Below are 25,790 nucleotides of genomic sequence, written 5' to 3'. Positions count from 1 at the left end.
TGGGATGTCCCAATATTGATACTGAATTAGATTATTAGTCAAAACAGGGTTCCGCACTTGCACATGTCAGTCAAACAACTTGCATTTTATTCTTAAATTAATGACATTTGTAACAAATACTAAATATAATTAATTTATTACAGGTATTTTATTCCGACGAAATGTTATTGAAGTTAGAAGATATTTTAAATGTTGGGTTAAATAGTCGTAAATTAAGAGACGGTCAGAGTGATTACAGCATATAAGTAACATAGCTTTAACGAGCATGGTAATGTTGGTCATAGCTAATATAGCCTGCATCTGAATGCAATTTTTGTACATTTTAATATATACAGAATTTTAAGAACATTCTTATTTATTGGAAACAATAAAGGATATCTTATTTATAGTACTTTAAATGAAAAATAGGTTTATTTTTATTTATCATTAATATCCATGAAATAGAAAAAAACAATTTACAATAGCAAAAACAAAAATTATAACGATAAACATTAATTCAAAAATGAAATCGCTTTTACAGACGTCTGTTGTTTTTTTTATACAAAAATTACCCTGTTTATTCCTATACAACTAACTAAGAGTTGTATGACAACAGAGACACGAAACTTCAGCATTCAACGGATCCACCGTGCGGGTGGCGGGTCCATCGTTGTAGGGAGAGGAGCTTCAACAGTGCCTGGGACTTGCGACCCAGGTGCAGGTCTAAGTGGCCCCTATCCAATGCAAGCCAAGCCAAGTCAAAGCTCCTCTCTCTACCAAAAAAAAAGAACCTACTAGGGCTGCCCTCGAAGTACGTTCCAAGAGTGAATTGATATTAGTTCTGGACAGGCCCAGGTCTTTTAGTATCTTGATATACCTTACAATTTTATTCGTAATAATATAATTTAAATTATTTTATTGTACTGAACCCGTCACCAAAAATATATACGAACTGTCAATGGTAGGAAGTTGGCTGCACTCGTCACGTCGGACCATTGATTGACATATTATTTTTGTTCTGAGGTGATAAAATGTGTTCCTATAAACTTGACATACAGATCTTTATTGTTTATCAGTTACAACCTTCAGCTTCTTTGTTCCTGAACCTAACTTGGCTTAACAAGAATTACTTTGGGGTAGATTATCAAACTCTTGACATTAGTTACGTTGTTTGGAAGCCGCTGGAGGTATTCTGATGAAAATCAATAAAAAAATTGTATTAACATTCGTGAGTGATAAGTCTTTTATAACGTGATATGTATATTATAGTCTGAGTACGAGTTACGGTCTTTAACCAAAATACTGACAGTTTCAAAGTTTTTCTTTAGATATTTTTAATAATAATAATTATAATTATACCTTTGAAACATTTTTTTCATATCGTTAAAACTTCTAATTCTATAGTATTTTTTTTAAATAAAATTATTCTTATATCTGAAATACTTATAATTGCAAGTAAGCAATGCGAGTAAATACGTAACTAGCAATAAATATGCAAGTAGAATTCAAAATTAATCTAACCGATTGAAGCGCAAACAAGTGTTCTGATTCTATCAGACGGAAACATTCAGTTTAAGATAATTTTTTTACTAACCAACATTAGTTTTCATATACTTTTTCATAATTAGAATATATATATGGATATATTATTGAATTATATCAAAGATATTGATTTTATTTTGATAATACAAATACCAATAGGTTTAATAAAACCTCCGACGAAAGGAAACTCCTTAAAACCAATTCGAAATAATTTTAATAACTCCACGTTTAATAACAACAACTTTACGCTAAAAAACATCAACACAAATAAAGAGTATTGTGTTCTCCATTCTACACGACACTGGCAGAATATACTGTGCAAGTCTGTGCACGGATGCAGGTCATATAAAAAAAAAAAAACGTAAAACATAACCACTATCTGTGATGTCGGATTATTCACGTTCAGGTTAAAAATCAAATATTTAATGAGCTGGCAACAGTTCAAGTCATGTTGGCCTTACAGTCATTGTCAATACTTGGCACTGGTTGTTGTAGTGGAACTTATGACGCGTACTATCAGACATCCAAAACGCGATAGTCCGTATGTTTTATAATATGCGAGAGTTGATGAGCGGAAAACAAAATGTCCTAAGGAAATCTAGACCTAGACTATGGAATACAAAGCATTTAGTACGGTATATACACCCACTAAGCGTATCATAGCCAAGACTCACTCGTGTCCTCATAAGATATAGGCGCGGTAGTTTGAGAACGTATTTATAGGGTAGGTTATGATAATGATAATGATGTTTGTTGCTGATTTACACAAAAACTACTTCACACATTTTGATGTAATTTAGCCGTGAGGTTGTATAGATGACGCAATAAGACAAAGGCTGTAATTTATCTTGAAATTTCATGTACTTAACTAGGATCATGGCACAATAATTGTATGTTACGTGAAGTTATGTAACGCTGACTACAGATGTCGCTACCGGGTGATTAGCATATATATTGTTTTAATGCTCTCTGAATTCAATACAGTGTCGTCACGTGGACAAAGTCGCGGGAAAAACTAAGTAAACTATAAATTTATTCGTTCATTCGTAGCCGTGGAAGGAGCGTAAGATTCTTGTGGTACATAGTCCAACAAGACTAAAAACTCAATGGTAAATATAAAAAAAAAAATCTTGTTTATTCCACATAGATGAATGAAAAACAAACATATATTTAATTTATATTATTGGTTACATTTTTATATGTTATAGAGATAGATTTAAATCCAAAATTAAATTCTACACTAAAACTATTTTAAGTGTATTTAATTTCGATCTAATATAGTGTTAATTTAAATTTGGTATTTAAAAGGAACGAGATCATTAACTGGCGAAATTGACAATTATGTTTCATAGATTTGTTCTGATATCTGGGCATTGCTTTTTTTCATCCTATATCACCTTGAAGGTACGCTCCGAATGCTTGAATTAAAAGTATTTATATATATATATGTTAGGAAGGTAGGTAGGTAGGTATATATATGTATATGTTAGGAAGAAAGTTTGGATCTGTGATTTTATTATGAGGATAAAACGACGAATTTTCTTATTCTTAGTAAACTATTAATCTTATTTTAGCATCCCTTAAGCTTACGTGATTATGTGGATGTACGTGACCGCAATGCGGTTGCGCTTGCGCATGTAGACAAGTGAGTGTGCGTTTGCGTACGTGATTGTAATTCTGACCTCTCTTGTAAGTTTCGTCTTAAAAAGATTGTGACTCATCGTAACTTTCAGCGTTTTAGTGAAACTAGATTAAAAATAGCCCAGGAATATCATTACCTTGTTTTATTGACTATCGATAATCATTAATTCAAACGTATATACACTTCCAATTTACAGTTATATTTGGCAATTTTTTAGAAAGCCATTTACATAATAATTAAATGCGGTTTACTACCAACCTCCTTATGTTATTAATAACAAAAAACTCGACGAACGCCAAAGGTTAGGTATAAATTTTAATGAATTCAGGTCGGTTCAGAAATTATTTAAAACAGGACAAAATAAAAATGCGTTTTTTCATCCTATTGTTATTTGCTATTTGTGTTTCTGCTAAAATTAATCCGAAAGCTCTGACCGAGTCCATGGGACAGGAGGTTATAGAAATCGGAGCACCCATTAAAGGTAATTTTTTCAACTATAGTCCATCGACTTGTAGAGTTGATGAAATATCCGTTAGTTGGTAATATTACAATCAGAAGCTTCAGTTATAAAAGCTGATGTTATTGGACTATACTTATATGAGTACTACAAACGGAAGGTCTTGTTTGAAGCGGCTAACATCCAAGTGAATACCCACCAGCTCCTGAGACAGCCCATTGCTTCTTGTTACAATTAGTCCAGAGACGACGATCTTTCGTGTGTCGCATACTAAAAATATAATTCTTATATATGGAAAATATTATTTTATCAAATCGATTAACGTCCGAGCAGATTTTCATGCGACATTATCTGATGGAAATGATCCCGTTATTTGCTGGACTTGGAGACGATTGATTTCATTGATTGTATGATGGAATAGAGGCTTAATTTTGTCTTCACATTAAAGTATTCACAGCTGTTTTGTATATATATATACACGTGACGTGGTATATACAATTTTTATCTATCTGTTTATTTGTTCCGGATATCGTCTGAATACACTGGCCAGATTTAGACAGAACTTTCTTTAAAAATAACTACTCCGTGCAGTAAAAGTCGCGGGCACGGATAGTCAATTGTAAGCATGTGTTTCATTACAGAACTGTCTCCAGATTTAGAGGAGGAGCCGTCGGCTGAGAATGAAGATGATAAAACTACAACTACCATCCAAGTGGCGACCACCAAAGAGACCAGGAGAGTCAAGGTAATGACATTTGTAAAATATGACAGACAGTCCTCTGTGACAGCGAAGGGGGAATTCATATAAATTTTCTTTTTCTACCTCCATAAGTGACAGATAATCCAATGATCTGATGGCCATAAACTGGTTTTGTACTGAGCGTGACTGTTTTTTTACTACTCAAAATTTAACACTATCTAGGGTCTAGACAATATAAAGCGAGGATAGTACGATTTAACAATATGTGTTACTAAATAATATATATATATTCTTAAATCAATACTGGCGTCTTATCACGACCGTTTGATATTCTATCTATTACTATGAGCGTTCACACTTTACAATAGCTTAGTCTAAACTGTAACAGCTTAAATTTGATTTCTTATACATATAAAAATAATCTATGCAAATATTAAAATTGTAATATAAATATTTAAATAATACTAATATTTTTAGGACTACTACGCGTATTTTATTTTGTTTAAAAACTAAATACTCCCGACTTTCGGTTACTTTGTAATGGCCGTGGTCACGGGCAGACGAGATTTTTTTATAATAATAAAATACGCGTAGTAGCCCTAAAAATATTAGTTCCATTGACTGAATACTCGCGAAAATTAGATATCGTAATATAGATATTTATTAAATGTTCCTAAATATATCCTCGTTACCGTTCTCGTTCATATTTGTATTCTGACTTGACTTGTTATTTAGTTTTTTTTTTTTAATTATCCATTAGAGTGATCCGTCGAAGAGAACAAAGGATAGTGACAGGATCGATGGAAAGAAGCAGGAAGACGAGGAGGCCAAAATAGAAAAAGAGCTGGCTGAATTGTATAGAGACTCTATTGGTAAGAAATTTGACTTAAAAAAATATATATATTTTTTTTCGAAATTGTCTATGGATATACAGATACAAAAAAATCCATATGTCTGTTACTTTTTTTCACATTGGAATTATATTATTTATATAAAGATTTTTTTATTAATTTATATAAAAAAAATTATCTTAAATCAATTGGGAAACTATATTTTTTTGTGTTAATTTATATTTTTTGGCATTTTTGTTGGTTATTGTAATCATATTTCAGATTACAAATCGGAGAGTGCTGAAATAACTCAAGAGGTTAATGCGACTGAGCAGACGGAGAAACCTATAGCAAGAGCTAGAACCAAGTAAGCTGTACCTATTTCAAGCTAACTGATTAAAAGAGCAACCTATTTAATAGCAAAAAAAACAAGCTAAACTATACATTTTAAAAAAGCCTTCTCCTAAAAATGTCTAGTTCCGTATCTATTGAAATTTGTATAATAACTGTAATTTAATTGTTTAACTGTAATTGTTTTTTCAGCTTCAAGTTTCAACCAGACTCCAGCGATCCCAAAGACGTGGAGAGATTTCGGACATCTGTGGATGATATTAATTGTGATCGCGTCAAACTGACAGGAGGGGTAAGGGTTCTAACATTCGCGGAGGAAGGACCAAAAATGTTTGGTAATATGAGGCATAGAGAGAGAGAGACAGAGAGAGGGAGAGAGAGAGAGAGAGGAATTATGAAAGATGAATTTGGTTTTGGATCATCATCATCATCAGCCTATCCGATCCCACTGCTGAGCAAAGGCCTCTTCTCACATGGAGAAGGTTAGAGCATTAATCACCACGCTCGCTCAAGACGGGTTGGCGATTTCAATCTTATAATTTGAAATTATAAGATCAGGTTTCCTCGCGATGTTTTCCTTCACCGTCCGTCAGTGGTGTCTAAATACTCATAGAAGATTTTGGATGTAGATCATGAATTTAGATTTTGAATTTTGTATTTGGATTCATTAAGAACGAGAGAAGAAAATACTAAAAATAGATAAAACGACAGTCCTTACGAAACATAAAATCTAGACAAGCTATCGCCTTTGACTATTACTTTTTGAGGCATAATTTTAACAATATTTTCTTGCAGATAAAAATTAAACTGTATTTATTACACAGCAACTTTAAGCAACTCAAACTTATTTGATTTTCTTCAACGAATATTTTTTTGTTACAGACGGAAGAGCCGACTTCCGCCGGAAGGAGATTGATTCCGAAAATAACATTATCACTCCTCTTAACAGCAATGTACTTGTAGATGTTTTCAATTGAGTTAATAAAAACATATTTCTGATATTGTTTATTGTTTGATTTAAACATTATTAGATCGTTTTATAACGCCGTAGCATTGGCTGGAATCAGGGAATGTTTTGCAAATGTCAATATTCTTATTTGTTGGACGAAAATAATCTTTAGCACTGTAATAGTAGATTTACACTCGCGCACAAGTCGCGAGACGAGGCACGAGCCGAAGTACAAGGTGAGAGTGTAAATAGTCGCTCGCGGCTCGCCTCGCGTCCTGTCTCGCACCTCCGGACGCGAGCGCTGAGAGGCGCGAGCTGTGACGCGAGACGAAGCACAGGACTAGGTACGAGGCGAGAGTGTAAATGTAGTATAAACACTATACATATAAGGTAATGATTGAAAACAAGTTGACAACGGAGCCTCCGTCAAAAGGTTCCTACTGGTTTTGCTCGGAACCCAAGGCGAAGAATATTCTTATATTCCCTGATATTTCTTCGGGTTTCCATATATTTTTATATGCTAAACGTTCAGACGGCCTACCTGATGGAGGTAGTCACTGTCGGCCATGGACATCCGCAACATAGTTTTGCGGATGCTTTGATACCCTTGACTTAGGAAGAGAGAGGAAAGGGTGGGTAAAGGGAAAGGGCAGGTTAAGTTGATGTAATATTTTTTAATCACTTCTCAATATATTTTCAAATAAATATAAATTTTAAAATAAGAAAATTTGAATGCGTAATATAAGGTCGTTTTGAATAAAGACAAAAATGTTTCTTATATGTAACTAAACTTTACCATAAGTTTAGTTTTGTTTGATTACGCAGTTATTTAGATTTTTCACTCATAAATACTCACACGACAGTAATTATATTAAACAATAATAAACTTGCTATTCACTATTCAGTTTGTCGTTACAAACATTCAGTAGGGCGATTATTAATTCTGTGTGATATAGTCACGAGTAAACTAATGTGGTAGTGAAAAATATACAAATAAGTATTTACTCATTGAAACAATAGTATTTACAAAGCTTACTGAATTGTATCAATTTTATTCAGACATACGGACGTCGGAACACAGAAACAAATGATTTAGAAGACGAAAAAGAAATCGGTATATACGGAGATCGTCATGGTAAGTGAAATAACATTTCTATGCTGAATATTATAAAAAAATTATATATAAAACAAACTTATAATTGCGATAAATATGAGAGAAGCAGTTAATGTGATTAAAAATTATATCTAAGACGATTAAATTGAGAAATCGTTTGCGGTAGATGACAAATAAGAAGACCAACTGACAGACATTCACGTCTCGTCTGCCCGTGATCGCGGTGCGAAGCGTCCGCAGTATATAGTTTAAGATAATAAAGAAAAAAGATATTTAAATAAAATAAATTATTTATATATATAGCATTCCAATGGTAACATAAATCATGGTTTTAGAGTAAAAGAACTTATATGCACTCAGGAGCTCTAACTCTTAATCATTACCGGGAAATATGTTGTGGAAATTTTCTTTAGAAAAATTCAATATGTAACTATAGTATTTGAATTTAGAACTCTGCATATTAACCCCTCAAAATAAGAAGTAGATACCGCCTATACAATAAATCAGTTAACTATAATTCAGTAGTTCAATTGCAAAAGGGACTGTAAGCCGATATTCAAAAGATTTTAGGTTCGACTACCGTTTTTAATTTATCTTTAAAAATAATTAATTTGTCTTTAAAATTTATGTAGATTATTAACTAATTACATAGGTTTAATTCGTGCAATCTTTGTTACGTTACAAAAATGTGTGTTACCGGCAATATTAGTTTCTAAACACCAAAAATCTATTTACATGATTTATCCGAAAAATACTAGTTTCATTTAAATTAATAAAACTCGCGAAAATCTTAGATCTCATTACCAAAAATCTATATTTTGTCTATGCTTTTCTATATAAACGGATGATAAACGTATATATTTCTGTTATTTATATAAACAGTTACGAAATATAATAGTTATAAAGAAATTTTTAAGAAAAAAGACCGTTGAAGTAAAACCTCAATAGAGGAATTCAATTGTCTCATATCATGTGTTGTATGACAAAACTATTTGTTGAAAATATACACTTATATTTTCGATAAATAGTTTTACCATATTAATGCAGTTTTTGAGATAATAACGAACATATAAATAATCAAAATAATATTATATGGGACTTCCTAAATAGTGACTATATTGTTCTCGTAAAAATGATTTAATTAGTTAATCTCACAGATAACAAAACTGTTGGTGATGGTGATGGGACTGTTGACAATACAACGCTGAATATAACTCAAGATGTCGCCAGAGCTGGCACCAGAAAGAAGAAATCTAAAACCAAACAAATGTAGGTGAAATTTACTTTATTTTTTTTTAAATAATATACCTAGAAATCAAGTTTTGTTAAGTCGTGGTGGCCTGGAGGTTAAGGCCCGGCTCTCATGCATGAGGGCGCGGGTTCGGAACCTGGCCAGTACTAATGTGATTTCCGAGTCATATGTACTGTCTAAGAGTATTTAGACACCACTGACGGACGGTGAAGGAAAACATCGCGAGGAAACCTGGACTTATAATTTCAAATTATAAGTTTGAAATCGCCAACCCGTCTTGAGCGAGCGTGGTGATTAATGCTCTAACCTACTCCATGTGAGAAGAGGCCTTTGCTCAGCAGTGGGCTCCGATAGGCTGATGATGATGATGGAATTTTAATTATATCACAAACCTAGAAATTGAATTTTCAATCCAGAACTAGAAATTTAATGATGTAGGCTGTAATAGTTTTTTGTTTTATTAATAACACATGAAGTTATCCAATGTCTCCTAAGGAATTAGAAAATTGCCTCGTTTAGGGCATAGCTAATTTATTTTACGGTCTTACGACTCTGTTTCATGTATATTTCTTAATTATACTCTGTTTGTAGCTTCAAATTCCAACCTAACCCAAACGACCCAGAAGATATCGCCAGATTTAGAACATCCCAGGACTATTGGCACTGCGACATGCTCAAATTGACTGGCACGGTAAGATTTTTGATATACGGAAAATTATAAATGAGATAGGTATATATATGGTATAAGACTGATGCTGTTTTTAGCTCTAGAAGAAGACGATTGTTTGAATTGTATTAACGTAATTGTATAAATAGGAAAATTACGACGTTACGTTTGAGATACGGAAGGCAAGGGTTCAGTCATACTCATTCTATTTATGAAGCGATGTACATAGAATCCTCGGTAATACGACTCAAATTTCGCAAGGCGGTGTCGGACTATGAAAATTGTTGAATTATATAAAATTATCTACAACTCCCTATAGTCCGGAACATATAAAACAATACCTCGTATATATTTGTATTCTGAAGGACAGATTGTACTTTTAGTTAAGTATCTTCGTCTCTCTCTCTTACTCTCACACTCTCTCTCACTCTTCATCACTAAATGTGAAATTCCAACAAAGCAATTGGAATGAAGGTAGAACCTAGAAACAGAAAAAGTGGTGGTGCGTACATGTTATAAGCTGTGAAATCATGTTTTCGCGAAAATTTACAAAAAAAGAGAACTAATAGTCATGTTTGACTGGGGAGGGTCCAGTGTAGTTATTGCCGGGATCGCCTCCTTTCTCCGAGGGAGTAAGTCCGGTCTTTGCCAGGACCGGCCAGTCGCTGGTGTGCCCTGTCGCTGACAGATCCGGGGTGCACCAACATAGCGGCCGATGGCTTTCGCAGTGGTTTTAGTGAGTAGGGACCTGCCCGGGTCGAGTCTCACACATCCTCTCCGGCCCCACCAAGGCCGGTGAGACGGCTCGTAAAAAGAGTTTCCCTGCGTCATCAAAAAAAAAAAAATCCAGTGTAGTTACTTCAAGATAACTCTCTGTGTAAAACTACTTTAGTAGGTCTACAGTTAGCTATATAACCTAGCCTTTAACTTTCAAACTGTGTTGATACTTAAAAGAACGCTTGCAGAGAACTATTTGTATCTCAAAACTATGTCTTTTGAACATAAAATTTTAATACAATATCTAAATCATTTATAATCAATATTGCATATTAATACAAAATATCTGGTTTCTAAAATATTATTATTCCAATCTGTTACAGATGGCAACACAACCTGATGGAAGAATCGAAGAGAAAAATTCCTGCGGAATATCCAAGGAGTTTATTCCATTATTATTACTTTGTATTATAATTTATATATAATAAAAGATAATTAATAATATGCGCTAGTTTTTCAGTGAACAAAAACATACAGATAATAATTGTAAATGACAATTCCTTATAGTCTATTATTGAAGACAGGTTTAATTAACACATATATACACACACATAAATATATATATATGATGATGATGATGATGATGATGATGATGATGATGATGATGATGATATATATATATATGTGTGTGTTTCATATCTGTTATTCAAACAAATAATTACTGTATAGATTTTAATCTAGACTACAATATTTATCGCAGGCTATGACTCATGCTATACTCCGATATAGATATCCCATGATAAAATATATACAGGGTGTTCAAATACTAGGAATATTGTAAATGTGAAAGTTATGATTTATCGATGTGTGTTGCTCTTTCACACTAAAGCTACTAAACCGATCCCGATGATACTTTAGAGGAATATAACTTAGGCTTCAGATTTAGTAACGGCGTTTGAAAATTTATCAGTCCTTAATATTTTTAGTGAAAATTCTTTTATAACAACTGCCTGTAAGTTTTTCTTATATATATATATATATATATATAAGAAATAAAACCAATGCTCTTTATTATATTTATATAAAGGGAGAATGTATTTTTTGTTTTGTTTCTTGTTATTTGAAATTTCCATCACAATACTGGAACGTCTGGAGGAACACCCTGTGTAAAATCAATATTATAACATAACGCTATCAGTATTAGTCGAGGCAAGTCGTGTCATTGAAGTTCAACCAAAAATGGAACATCCGGCCTTCGAAGAAGCGGGTCAGGAACCCGGCCTTGAGATTTGGACGATCGATGTAAGTCTGTTTGTCTCTAGTTAGGATATTGTATAACTCATAAACTACTCTTTAAAATAATAGGTGTTAATTTATCTCAACTCTTTGCATTGTAAACTAATTGTCCAAAAAGTACGTGATCTTTTATAATCTATTTTGCTATACCATCAGGAGTATAAGCAAAACCGGTGGCAAAAATTAGTTTTGCAATCACAATAAAAGGTGTAGTACATCTATGCACAATTAATTCGATCTAAATCTTTCGTATAAACATAGTTTTATATTTTCACTTTAAAGTCAAAGTCTTTAATGTCAGTTGGTTTAAAAAATATTGCACGTAACAGTTATACATTTCAAATTATTAGTCTATATTATTCCTGTATTGTAAGTCATTATATCTGATATTAAATATATATTGTGGAGAAAACTAATTTAATGCACGGACAATAAATTATAGATATGTTTGAAGAAGATAAAGTTTTTCGACAATCGTTGTTTATCTGACGATAATGTTTAGAAACATGCCAAAATTTGTTTTCCTTACGTTAATACTATAAAATTATTTACTCCGTATGCAGTAAATATTCTAACTTGAGGTTAGTGTGATGTGATACAGGTTATTGGACGAAAAACGGGAAACGGGTAGTGTTTAGTGTGGCTATAGAAACTTGTGGTAAAAACACGTAATAACGGTCCCTATTGTGTCACAATATACGCCATATTGCCCTTGTTTACAATACAGAGCACATCAAACGTCCATTTATAACAGTATCGCAGTTAAAAGGGATAAGATTTAATACTTCATTATTATATTTTTAATTAGTATTATAGTATTTCAATTGTATATTAAAATTATTCCAAAATTTTTAGACCTTTCGTCATTTTCCCACCGCATTTTACTGCACAAATCTATAGCCAGCCTTCCTAAATGTATGGACTAGCAAGCAAAGATATTTTTCAAATCAGGCCATATTCTATAATCAAGAAATTGAACATGCCAAAAAGTACTTAATTTATAATATTTTTAATACATAAATATCAGATTTATATTTATATCTTTTGATAACTGATAAGAATGGCATATTAATGCTTTCATATTAATCTGATAAATAGGCCGTCTGTTTGTGATATTCGGTTATTAGAAGCGTATTTTTATCATTATGATGATGTCACTTGTCCGATTTAATTTTAATACAAATCGTGTGTCGTTTGTATATTTTGCTTACAATTTAGTAAATCTAATTAAAAATATCTATAATTTAGTTTAAAGATTTTTCCGTTTAAGGAAATAGTAAAATATACGAATATTTAACATTGACGGTGTATTTTTTAAAACAAACAAAAAATATTGAACACTTTTTAAAAATGTTATATAAACTTATTTCGAAACCTTAGTTTTTTTTTTATGGTAACATCAGCCAAATATCCTTCAAATTTTATGATAACAATTACAATATGTAAATACAATCAATCTTTTCCTTATATTACTGTGATCGAGGTTTTGTCTCTTCAAAACTATCTTCATTTAAATCCTTAAACATATATATAACGGAGGATCAGGAGATGGCTCGTTATCAGACATAGTGATATGGAACAAGATTTAGGTGGTAACGCAGAGAGTTCATCCACTCCAAAAAATGTCGGTGACGTTCCCTTTTTTCCTGTCAGTTCTCCAACGTCAAAACCGACACCGGGGTGACCTCACTCAAGCTAACTGATGACGTTGCCAGCTAATTCGTAATAATTTGCAAAATAAAATGGAAATAAAATCATAATTAATTCTGACGCTCCGACATATACATATATGTGGGAGGGAGGGGAACCTCATGGAACCGAGACCAAGACCCTGGCGTGGAGTCTGGGCGTTCAGTACCGATGACGAAGACGAGTTTCCATTTTGAAGTAAATATAGTCTACTCAAAATGTTACTTGTTTATTGCTAACAAATTCTTACAATGAATGTCAAGAATTGTATAGCAGAGATTCTACCACTGTGGCTCCTAAGAGCGACCAATGTAGAATGAATTCAGTACGATCATGCTTGGACTTTCAATGGGTAATTCTGTATAACAATTGTGGGTACTTGACAAAAACAAATTACCTGATGTGTTACTAAAATTATCAACAACGATGAAGCGGCTAATTTATAATGAACAAATACACGAAAAGGCATATTTTTGTTACGAAAAGCCTCTCGGCCTCTGTAATAAATAGAGTAAACTATCCTAAAATAAAATAGCAACTAGTTTTGTCATGGTTTGCCGACAGATTGTTGCCTAATAGCAGAATATATATATTTGTAGAAATTCGAACCAGTACCAATCCCACGAAAGATGTACGGCAAATTCTACAACGGGGACTCCTACATTGTTCTAAAGGTAATAATTTTCTATTATAATTTTAAATTTAATTAAAATTAAAACACTAAATATATATTTTGACGTGAAGCAGAAAATTATGTTAAGCACGACGGACATCAAAACCATTTTTTATATATTTTTTTTAAATAAAACGTAAATCTCCCTGACAACGGACGCCATCTTTCAACAACAACAAGACTACGACTGGTTGTAACTATAATTTTCTATCAAAACAATATATTTGTATAAAATAAGTCTGAAATGATAGGACCTTCATTCAGTCTTTCATTCTGAATGCTTCTATTCTCTTCTATTCTATTTCCAATCAAAATAGACAAGTGGTGACAGCTCTTCGACCCTTTCCTACGACATCCATTTCTGGCTGGGATCCCAATCCACCCAGGACGAGAAGGGCGCGGCGGCTATATTGACAATAACGCTGGACGACAAATTAGGAGGCAAGGCCGTCCATCACAGAGAAGTCCAGGGACACGAGACTAGCAAATTCATGCGTTACTTTCAGCCAGGTGATTACTTAGAATTGTAGGAATACCTTTTCGAAGTGAAACTACTAATGCGACTTCCAACAAGTTTGCGATAACGTTTTACGCTCGTGGGGGAGGGGATAAACAGACAGAGTGATAGGGAATGAGTCGCGCTCGAAATCATGGGAGTAGTTAATTGTGATGTAAAAGTATTAATAAAGTCTGTCTTAAAGGAACAATAAAAATTATTAAAAAATCAATTTCCACCACTTCCTGTTTTAATTCCAACATCACGAAGTTTCCCTTCTTCCGCGCGGAGGGCCTCACGCACAATTAATTTTCCTCAAGCGAGCCTTCCAACTTCGCTTTTGAGACATTTCTCAAACAGTCTAGGATTTAACATACCATAACATCTAATTGAAAGCTTCTAACCTATGACGTTTAAGTGAAAATATAAGAAAAGGCAAAAACTTTTATAAAATATTGCCTTTTTGAATTTTAATTATATTGACTATAGATAATGATCATATATATGGTTTACATTATGGAGGAACTGGTTTTCACTGCTCTCTTCATCAGTCAAACTTAGTTTTTGTTTCAAATTAAGTTGGTAACATAGATAGCCCTAGTCTTTTGCAAAGACTTTATAATTTTAACTGAGGGTAGTTGTCATTTTTTTCACGATCCCATGGAGACTGACCCGTAGAACAAATATGTTGCTTGAGGTTGTATTAAGTCATGATAAACGAATATACGTTTTAGAAACTAACAAACTGCTTAAATCTGTTTTTTCCAGCCATCAGGTACCTGGAGGGCGGCAACGACTCTGGTTTTAATGAGGTGGAAACAAATGCTGGGGCTGAAAAACGTCTGCTGAAGCTGTCAGGCTGTGAAAACATGAGAATCGAAGAGGTTAGTGGTTTAAGGCTTCATACAACACCAACCATTTATTTAGTTTAGTTAACTTAACCCTACATTGTTTAACTTATAAAAGTTTACGAAAAAAAAAATTGTCATCTATGATCCTATCATAAAACACGACCCAATATATTTCGAAATGATATCTTTATGCTAATTAGGATTGCATTACAAAATTTTAGCCGTATATTTTATGTAGAGCCAGAATTTAGAGAAATATAGCTAGCTATATACAAATAAACTGAAATAACAGGATTGTTACTTTACATTCAGTTAAGAACACTCCCCATTAACGCTGTAGGTACCACCAGAAGCTTCATCACTAACACAAGACCACTGCTTCATCCTGGAAGTGGATCACGACATATTCGTGCTGCTGCCAGACGGTGCGAAGGCGACGCAAAGACGAAAGATCATCAGCGTGGCCAACACATTGCGTGATGATTACCACAACGGAAGAGCCAGCATCGAAATCATTGGTGAGCGTCAATGTTGTGCTAACAACGAAGTATTTATTGATGGATATATCATTATGAGTCGTGGTGGCCTGGAGGTTAAAGGACCGCCTCTCATGCGTGAGGGCGCGGGTTCGAAACCTGGCAAGTACCAATGTGATTTTTCATACTCATATGTACTTTCTAACAGTATTTAGACGCCACTGACGGACGGTGAAGGAAAACATCGTGAGGAAACCTGGACTTATAATTTCAAATTATAAGTTTGAAATCGCCAACCCGTCTTGAGCAAGCGTGGCGATTAATGCTCAAACCTTCTCATTGCGAGAAGAGGCTTTTGCTCAGCAGTGGGCTTCCGAGGCTGATGATGATGATGATGATGATATCATTAAAACTTGCACAATAAAAAATGCTTGGATAAATATTGTTGAGTAAAACATGCTTTTTGGTCGTCTATCCGACAGTGTACTGCACATTTTATGAAAACTGTAAATTAATAGACATTTTAATTTGACAGATGAATTCTCCTCCGACGATGACTATTCGGCGTTCTTCGAAGCTCTTGGAGACGGATGCAAAGATGATCTGGTTGCTGATGAAAGCTCTGATGTAAATATGTACAGAAATATTTAGTATTCCCAATACGAGACTCTAAAATTAAGTTTCTGGCACAATAGCCACTGAGAATCTATACATATAATAAGACAGTAAAAATCGAATGTCTGTACATTAAATATTTTTCCAAAAAACTGATAGGAGGCTATTTAAGAAGAGTCATAGAAACAAAAAAAACAATTTTTGGAATTTTTGTCTGTCTGCGTCTGTCTGGTACGTTATAACTTCAAAACTACTCAACGGATTTGAACGCGGTTTTCACAGTTGGATTACATATAATTAAGAGCATTGTCAAAACTTTGTTTCGTCAAAATCGGTTAAGGGAAAAAGAAGTTATGGTCAATTGAAAATTTACTTCAAGCACTGCTTCAAAACTTTTAAACACTACAACTTAATATTGATTAGTTATATATTATATATTAGTTAATAGTTAATTAGTTACATTAGTTACTAAAAAAATATGTTCTAATATATGTTAATCTTAATACTAAAACTTATGAGAGGTAACAAAAATAACGAATAACGCAGTGCACGCGGGCGCGGTTGAAGTGTTGCACACTGTGCTCGATAGATGGCGTTGATAAAATACGCCATCAACCTGGATCGCGGTGTTGAGATTCTCCGTTGTGTAATGACAAATAATACAGGATTACTCTCGATTACGTTCCAAAACTATTGACGTCTTATTTTTCTTATTCCTTTAAGCCGACACTTGATTAACTTCCTTGCAGACATATTCCCGCTCTAGCGTTTCGGCGGTGTACTTATACAAAGTGCTACTGGGAGATGAAATAGATCTTCTAGAGATCAACAAACCGTTCAAGCAGAGCCAATTGACGTCAGAGGTGAGATTATTTATCACTCAGAAAGTTATATTGACAAAAAAAAAACTTTCAAGAAATTAATAAGACTATTTCGACGAAATGTTTAAAACTCTGACATTTATATAGGAAACAATTCTTTTTTATCAAACGATTATTTATTTTTGGTGATTTTCGTTTGTTTTTTTTTTTTTTTGTCACACCACCAGTGTACACGCGGATTTCGTCTATTCTTATTAAAGATATATCATCTAAATAATAATTTTATATCTGATTTTACTTTACGTAGAATAATAACCAGTGTTTCCACTCGTGACATTAGAATTTTTTAATTTTTTTTTTTTTTTTATTTACACATCCAAAGAGGTTCGTTACGTCGGATTGAACCATCAATTCTCGTGTTGTTGAATTACATATAATTTTTGGTCGTGGTTCTAAATTCAAACGTGTCATTTTATATCTAGAATTCAATAAATCGAATAATTCCAGGACATATTCATCTTAGATACTCCATGTTCTGGAATTTACATCTGGCTCGGTAAAGACCTGGATCCAGATGTCAGGAAGACTTACAACGATATCGCCCAGCAATACTTGGATATCAAGGGCTATCCGTCTTGGGTGAGTTTTCTTAAAATCACCTTATTTTGGCATCACTTAAAATTTAAATAACCAATACTTATATAAAAAAGATAAGATATAATAATTGATTCTTTCTAGTTTTATGCGTTAAAGATAATTTACAAATGGCTATTTTTTATTCTGGGCTGGTTGATAAGATACATGCACATAGACTTATGACTGATAATGTAAAAATCGATGTTACTCTTCATGTCTATTACTTTGTCACTTAAAAAGCGCTTTGCAAGTTTTAATGTGATTTGCAACAGAGCTAGATATTATCTTGGAGAGAGCATAGGCTGCTTATTTGCATAATATAAAAGTATTCTATAAAATAATATGTCAAATTTCTTAAAATTTTTAGTTTAGTTTTAGCATTGCTTCCATGATATCAAAGACATTACCTAATCTATATATTTTTTTGCATACAAAGATAATTTAACTGACAAAGTTATTTTAACTGATAGTTATTCATAAGATTGTGCCTTGCCAAGGAAGTGCTGTCAAAATACTTGGGACAGGAGCACATTGACAGAAAAATCTCTATCATGCATTCAGGTTCCCATAACCCGGGTGTCAGAAGACATGGAGAGCAGCGTGTTCAAGCAATACTTCCATAGATGGGACACCGCCACCACCACCATCAGATCTGTCAAAGATATCGCAGCTGAGATTGGTGAGACCAATTTAATCCAGTATTAACAAATTCCGTGACATTTTTATTTATTCTACGCTGCTTCACGCCGCAATATCCGAGGGTTATTTAGCTATTGGTGTTCCCAGCAGAAAGCTACAAATCAATGAGTGCCCAATTCAATTCAACAAAGATTAGGATGCGATAAGTTCTTTGTCATAAGAGATGAAAAATTTCTCACTAAATTCATAAGTGCGGTATGCAACCTTGTGTGGTAGTATCCTTATTTTTTGGATCTCAAAAGATCTTTTTGAAGTTTTCCGTGAGACTGGCAATATGAAATCTTTTAAATGTATAATATATTAGTTTAATTTCGTAAGTAAGTTCCCTAACGATATTTCCCAAGCAACTATTTCTATTTTGATTCGAAGGTCCTGATAATGGCGTAATATTAGCGATAAATAACCTACACTTGCCATCTCGCGGGAATTTATTGTACAGATGCTTTGAGTTTTTGTCAAAGACCTTTCCCATTAGGATCTAAAGATAATTTTGGAACTGCCTCATCCAGATGCCGGCTACTTCTCTGGAGACGCGGATGACGTTGAAGCCGTCGCTCGCTACATCGGGAAGAGTGCTGTCGCGAGGGGTTACATGCCAGGCGGAGATGGCGTCTTCACTCTGTACAGGTTATTGGGACACAATCTTATCTCATTTCATCTCGTCTGCCCGTGATCACGGGTGCTGCAAAGTAGCCGAAACGTCTGGTTTATGTGGGTTAAAATAAAAAAATATATATAAAATTATAAACGCGCAATAAATCCGAAAAATATTAGTTTTTAATGAACACTCGCGAAGGTCTTAGATCTCATTGCAATACTCACTATGATGTGGCTGTCCGCTGCAAATAATTATGTAAAATCCTCGGGAATTTTGAGTTTGTTTTATTTTTTTTATTTTTTTTTGTAAATAGAGAATTAATATTTAAAATTACCAATAGTATACGTGAGAGATAGTTTTATTAATTTTCATAAAACAGTACTCGTCATAAAAATTTAAAAAAAAAAATCTCTCTTTCAACTCATTAAATTCTCTTTAAAATTTATCTTACAACTTTTTGTATTTTATTCATAAATAGCCTCTTGATTGATTTAGGGAATATTAAAATCGCGGGTTAAATTTGTTAAAAATGTTGTGATCTTTATATCAAATCAGAAATTACTCCAAGCTATAAAAAAATGTCTACAACAATAAAACGCTTCCGTCAACACTCAGAGCACTTAAATTTTAAACACATCTTCATTAATTCCAACATCGTTCAATCATCAGAGCTGGAGAGGAGCCCGAAGACATAACAGACCAGGAGACGGCTAAGCTGTACACCAGCGAGGTGTACGTTGCCAAATATCAGTACAAGAATGATAATGACGAAGACCTCACCGTCGCTTACCTCTGGCTTGTGAGTTAACACTATAAGAATATCGAAAATATAATGAAAATTCACAGACAAGATCAGGATTCGAACCCGCGACCTTCAGAACAACGCGTCATAGACAGAAAAATAATTTCTGATTTCAGCCTAGGCTAAAGAATAACTATTAAACGCCTTTATTCCATTCCACAAACTCCTTGGTGTTATCAGACAAAAACGTTGACATTGGCAGAATATTACACGATTATAGTGCTATGAAGCCATAGGATATTAAAAAATATGAATACCAGTGTGCTTTAGACCACACGCCTGAAGTAAAACTTCTTTCGCTCCATCTCTATGTAATATGAATATGCATATGTTTATATATGTTTAATACAGACATATATATAAGTCTGTATATACACATATAATTTTGTACAAATATTTGAATTAATTATGGGTTATCATTGATAAATCCATCCATCTATCCATCTATCCATCCATCCATCCATCCATGAACCGTAACACTCTCTCTCTCTCTATCTTCACAATCTTAGATCCCCCTCACACTTTCATTCGCCTCGCCCGATCACATCTCCGTAACGCTCTCATAATCTTACCCCCAAGCGTGCGTAAAGAAGTATCACTTCAAAAACAATCACTTCCAATAGTAATATGTGTTACTTAATCAAACCTAAATATAATATACATATATACTCAAATTATTTTTTTTATTAGTTACAACATTTACGGTGTATTTTTTATAATGTATACTTTAAAATCATTATTTATTTACTACTTCCATTTATATGTTCCCTAACATACGATATAGTAGGACAGTCAACATATTTAACTCTACCTCGATATCGCTCCTATAACATAACTTATCAATAAGCCCTGCGAGATAATACATTGTAATCTACAATAATATTAATGTTAACAAAGTTTAATAATACGTGTATATAATTGTTTTTATTTTTATACTCAGGGTAAGGACGCGAGCAGCGACGACATAGAAGCAGGGATTCATCTCTTAGATTCAATTGAAGAAGAATCTGAAGGTCCGGTTATTCACGTGAAGCTGCCTCAAGGAAAAGAGAATAAGCACTTCCTGACCTTATTTAAGGGTATATATATATATATATATATATATATATATATATATATATATATATATATATTGCTAGGAACAAGTAGACTAATATCAAAGATAAATAAAGGTACTACGATACTCTATATATATAATCTGTATTGCGTTTATAATTAATGAATACCCTCATATTCATTAATCGTACAAACACTGTCTGTAGAAGGGTGACCACACATACAGAAGCACACAGTCTTAGTCCTAAGATCCAGCTAACAAGGTTCAGTGCTGCCATCTAGTTAAACTTAACCTAACATAAAACACGCTTCTACTTCAGTACATATTACATTCCAGTTTTGGATGGACTAATATCGTGTTTAAAAATTTTATTTATTATTATAATTTGATTCGCCAAATACTTTATTCTATGTTATTATTATTATTGTGTTTAGATTTTATTTTTTTATAACGCAGGAAATCTCATTATTCTCTGTGGTGATAAGGAAAATGAGTACAAGTGCCAGAACTTCAGTGGCAGCTACGATGACGACGGGATTAGATTGTTTAAGGTATTTTATAACTTGGTGTCAAAGTGAATAATAGTAACTCATGTTCATAATACAACCAAGAGATGGCGCTTTTAATAAAATCATTAATGATTCTTCTAATTTGGACTTTAAAATTTGTTTTATCTTTGCCAAATCGTTTCATTTTTCTAAACAGTTCTGTTTAAAATTAATATATTGTTTAGGTTGAGGGTACGAAGCTTGGTGAAGACATGAGAGCGATGCAAGTTGAGGAGAGGTCAGATAATTTGGAGATCGACGATGTCTTCATATTGGAGACTCCAGACGTGGTGTATTTATGGAATGGAAAGGTGCATAAATAACGACCCTATATAGTATGTTAAATGCCCTTTCCCTTTCCCTTTCCCACCCTTTTCTCTCCCTCTCCTTCCCTACCTCTCCCTCCCTCCCTCTCCCTCTCCCTCAGTCAAGGTCGGCAACGCATCCACAACATCCCTTATGTTTATGAGCGATGGGGACTACCTTCCATCAAGTAAGCCGTTCGCTTGTTTGGCGCCTTCGATATATAAAAAATATATATTAAGGTAAATATTCTAACTCACACTTTCAAGTAATAAAACGATTACCACAACATTTTCCGCACAAAATCGCAGGTAAAGAGACGCTCTTCATCAAATTTAGTAGAATTGTGTGTCGTAAAGTGAGTGCTGACATTATAATACATCGTCCAGGACTTAACATAGAACGGTAAACTATTTGTTCGAAACCAGTCTCTGAAAATGAGACGAAAAATTTATCCGAATACATCAGAATTATCTTCAATGTCTAAATCATTCTGTTTAAATAATTTTCTATTTATTTCGACATATTCATGATTAATTTTGATAACTTATGATTGGCCATGGACAATACATTACACAACACCATAGACTATTAATGAGATCTAAGATTTTCGCGATTTTTATTCATTTAAATGAAACTAATATTTTTCGGACGAGATCCCGTCTGCCCGTGATCACGGTTGCTGAAAAGTAACCGAAACGTCGGGAGTACGTAGTTTTTAAAATAATAAAAATCCGTGTAGTTTATCCGAAAAATATTAGTTTCATTTAAACAATAGACTATTATTATGATTCGCTTTTATTCTCGTTATTTAAATTATGGTCTATAATTTATGGTTCTCAATCAAGAGACAGTACTGTTCACCTCATATATAATATAGACTTATTATGAGGGTAGTAACATTTTATCAGTAGTACTGGACGTCGACTACAGCGCCAAGATGGCCGCTACGCACCAATATTATCGCTGTAAACAAAACGATAGATATGTCTCTAGGCTGGAACTATTAGGTGTACCCAAGTGCCTGGCGTTTCCTTAAAATAGAACTATATTTACAGGACTCGTCCGAGAAAGAGCAAGAGGCTGCGAAGAATTTCGCCTCCCTTCTGTTTGAAGAAAAGGAAGTAACTGAAGTGAACCAGGGAGACGAACCTGACGAATTCTGGGAGGTGTTAGGTGAGGGCTAGGAGCAAAAACAATGTGCTTTAAATCCAATAGCTCAAAATTATATTTTAACAAAAAACTTCAGGCAGAATTATTCCTCAATTTTTTTTGCAAAATATAGATCGATTCCTTGCCGAATATAATCATTTCTGATTCAGTCCTAGTCTGAAAGAAAAGATTTTTAAATAATGTAATACAGTAACCCTTCGTTAGGCTTCTGGATAGAGTATTTTTACCCAAAAAATCTGTTGAGGATTCGTTAATACTTATAAACTACCGCAGGAGGGGCTCCCGAGGAAAAGGATTCTTCGTGGAAGCAGGCCGCGAGCCGCAGAGCGAACGTTCCTCCGTCACTTAGCTCCGTCACACTGAGGGCCAATGGGAAATTACGATTTGAGGAGCTGGAGGAGTTCAGTCAGACGGTGAGCTGGTACACACTGACACACAAAGAATATACAGAGACCAATCACATATATATAAATTATTACGTTTATATAAAACTATGAGATTTAAAAAAAATTATGACCTTTTTCGTAATTTTTTTTTTAAGTTTATATATATATATACTACTTATTGGGGAGTATGTGAAAAAGAGGCCTGTTTATTTCGTATATGATTGAGCCTTAATTATTTTATTAGGCTCAAATCTTAAGGTTGTATCAATATTCGCGTGTTTTCAATCAACTACTCTGGAGTTGTATCCTTGTATTCACATTTGTCTCCACAGGACCTGTCCGATGACGGAGCCTTCATCCTCGACACGGGAGAGGAACTCTATCTATGGCTGGGCAAAAACACGCCACAGCGTGTGAAGCAAGCTCGCCTCAAGATTATTACGGTCTGTTATATTAATGTTAATAATGTTCTTAAGGTTGCTAGGCGTATATATATTTATTTTTTACGCTAAATACTACCGTGATCACGGTTGCTGCAAAGCAAAGGAAACGTCAGGCGTAGGCAGTATGTGGTTTAAAGTAATAAAAAACGCGTATATTAATTACATCAAAATATTAGTTTCATTTAAGTAGATAATTTTAATTAAAAATGTGTAATGATGGTGGCATTGGACCTGCTGCCTCCCGGATATCCGGTTACAGGTGCTCTGACGTCACATGCAAGTAGACCGTCATTATTATAACTTTTTCTGCAGGATTATATCGAAGATGACGGCCTGGAGAGGACAGCGGAATCCGCTGTGGTGGTGACGCTCAGGCAGGGCGGAGAGCCTCAAACCTTCAAAAATCTATTTACAGAATGGGACGACGAGTACTTTGAGGTTAGACTTGGACTTAAAACACTTATACATTAGTTTGCAGTAAATACTTAGTACTGTCAATTGATACGTAAGTTGATCTGTACATGTGTGTGTAAGTTTTTTGTGTGTGTGTGTGTGTGTGTGTGTGTATCGTATCATATAGCATATATTCAGCTAAAATAACTAAATCGATTCATTTTGTTTAAAATAATATAAATTATTTAACACCGTCTTTGTAGAAAAATTTTAGTGTCTTAAATATAGAACGTGAGTAACGTTTTTAGGAGCGCATTAATAAAAAAAAGTATGTACATATTTTTACTTCAACTGTAAGGCGAATAATATAGATTTTTTTTTTTTTTTTGGCAGAAGCAAACGTCGTACGAAGACATGAAGAACGAAACGAAAGCGGCAAATTCAAAATAAAACACTGTTTCAGGAAGCTACTTATTTATTATATTTGTATATCAATTTAAGTAAAGCATTATTTATATCGCAATGGCCTTTTATTTCAAATAGAATTTGCAATAGCAGTAAAAAAAAATGATATATAGAAATAAATTAAAACAGATTATAAAATAACGATAGTATGACAGAATTATGTAATTCTAAATTTAAAAAAGTGTAAATAATTTTTTTAAAATATTACTTATACTTTCGGAGGTATTAATGCGTTTTTTTTTTTAATTTTAAACTACATAATCCCGACGTTTCGGTTACTTCGCAGCGACCGTGATCACGGAGACGAGATGCAAAATTGGAATGAATAAAAAAAGAAAAAAACGAGCGAGACTGCCAGAAATGTAATATAGATGCCTAAAGTAATACATTTTTTAACTTTTTTCGACCAATATCAACTTGGGTGAGTTGGATCTTTACAAAAGCATTACTTATAATAAATACCCATATAAATTTTATCCCTGCGTATTTAATCTACAAAGTAGACGTCAAAAATGAAAAAAAAATCTATTTAAAAATATTTTATATTGATTGTCGTGATATTATTTTTATGGCACTATAAACAAAGTCGTTGCGTTTTAACGTGATGTTTAACATTCAGTGACGACACACACACCGAGGAGTTTTCACGGATTGATTTTTTATATGTGTGAGTCGTGGTAGTGTTTGAGTGTGTGAGTGTTGTTTGATATTTCAAATATATCTTCAATATACTATATCTTTATTCACCTCTACTTATAAACTTTGTGTTTTAGTGCACATACGCCGCTTCCCACACTTCTTTTAAAATAAACACCATTTTTCTTTCCTTATTTACATGCACTAACTGACGAGCGAGTTAGTTCAGTTTTTTTGTAAGCTGACAAAAATTTTACTTCCTGTTACTATCCCTTTGCTTTATAAAACTAATAATACCATTTTATTCTGAAGTAGAACACATTTATATGTATATATGTACTTATTTCTGTATGTGGTAGAATCTAGTGGTAAAGTAACCACAGCTCGAGCATGGGCTGGCCCGACCGTGGAGTACCACCCTCTCACAGAAGATAACGTGAACTACTCTTTATTCTTAAACGGCTGCGTTTCGTCCGATGAGTGACAGAGACAGTTGCTCTTTCTCTTTCCCGCCCTTTCTTTTCCTCTCCCACA

The 25,790-nt window shown here is 33.6% G+C and overlaps 2 protein-coding genes across 5 annotated transcripts; both read left to right on the top strand.

The window, feature by feature from the left end:
- Positions 1-3,432: 3,432 nt before the first annotated feature.
- Positions 3,433-10,697, top strand: LOC116778487 (uncharacterized). 3 transcript variants are annotated; one of them, XM_061525862.1, is made up of 6 exons: positions 3,433-3,644; positions 4,274-4,365; positions 7,510-7,585; positions 8,722-8,833; positions 9,408-9,507; positions 10,584-10,697. In XM_061525862.1, exons 1-6 carry the CDS (start codon positions 3,482-3,484, stop codon positions 10,683-10,685), a joined length of 645 nt encoding a protein of 214 aa, XP_061381846.1. In that variant the 5' UTR covers positions 3,433-3,481; the 3' UTR covers positions 10,686-10,697. The 3 variants fall into 3 exon arrangements, with proteins under 3 accessions (XP_061381846.1, XP_061381845.1, XP_032528396.2); XM_061525861.1 differs by having other exon boundaries at positions 3,447-3,644; positions 4,262-4,365; XM_032672505.2 differs by lacking the exons at positions 7,510-7,585; positions 8,722-8,833; positions 9,408-9,507; positions 10,584-10,697 and adding exons at positions 5,081-5,192; positions 5,433-5,517; positions 5,694-5,793; positions 6,384-6,502 and having other exon boundaries at positions 3,463-3,644; positions 4,262-4,365.
- Positions 10,698-11,396: 699 nt separating this feature from the next.
- LOC116778235 (gelsolin, cytoplasmic-like) lies at positions 11,397-24,671 on the top strand. Of its 2 annotated transcripts, none has more exons than XM_061525914.1 (19): positions 11,397-11,502; positions 13,785-13,859; positions 14,176-14,368; positions 15,123-15,238; positions 15,546-15,723; positions 16,217-16,308; positions 17,046-17,159; positions 17,625-17,756; positions 18,315-18,432; positions 18,962-19,079; positions 19,720-19,849; positions 20,793-20,931; positions 21,366-21,460; positions 21,643-21,768; positions 22,819-22,936; positions 23,207-23,346; positions 23,652-23,762; positions 24,075-24,200; positions 24,549-24,671. In XM_061525914.1, the coding sequence occupies exons 1-19, from the start codon at positions 11,440-11,442 to the stop codon at positions 24,603-24,605; spliced, it is 2,241 nt and encodes a 746-aa protein (XP_061381898.1). In that variant the 5' UTR covers positions 11,397-11,439; the 3' UTR covers positions 24,606-24,671. The 2 variants fall into 2 exon arrangements, with proteins under 2 accessions (XP_061381898.1, XP_061381899.1); XM_061525915.1 differs by lacking the exon at positions 11,397-11,502 and adding an exon at positions 13,230-13,383.
- Positions 24,672-25,790: the final 1,119 nt, after the last annotated feature.

The sequence above is a fragment of the Danaus plexippus genome, chromosome 31, assembly GCF_018135715.1.
Source record: "Danaus plexippus chromosome 31, MEX_DaPlex, whole genome shotgun sequence".
Lineage (NCBI taxonomy): Eukaryota > Metazoa > Arthropoda > Insecta > Lepidoptera > Nymphalidae > Danaus > Danaus plexippus.
Note: the sequence above shows the minus strand (reverse complement) of the source record. Positions and strands in the feature narration are given on the sequence as shown.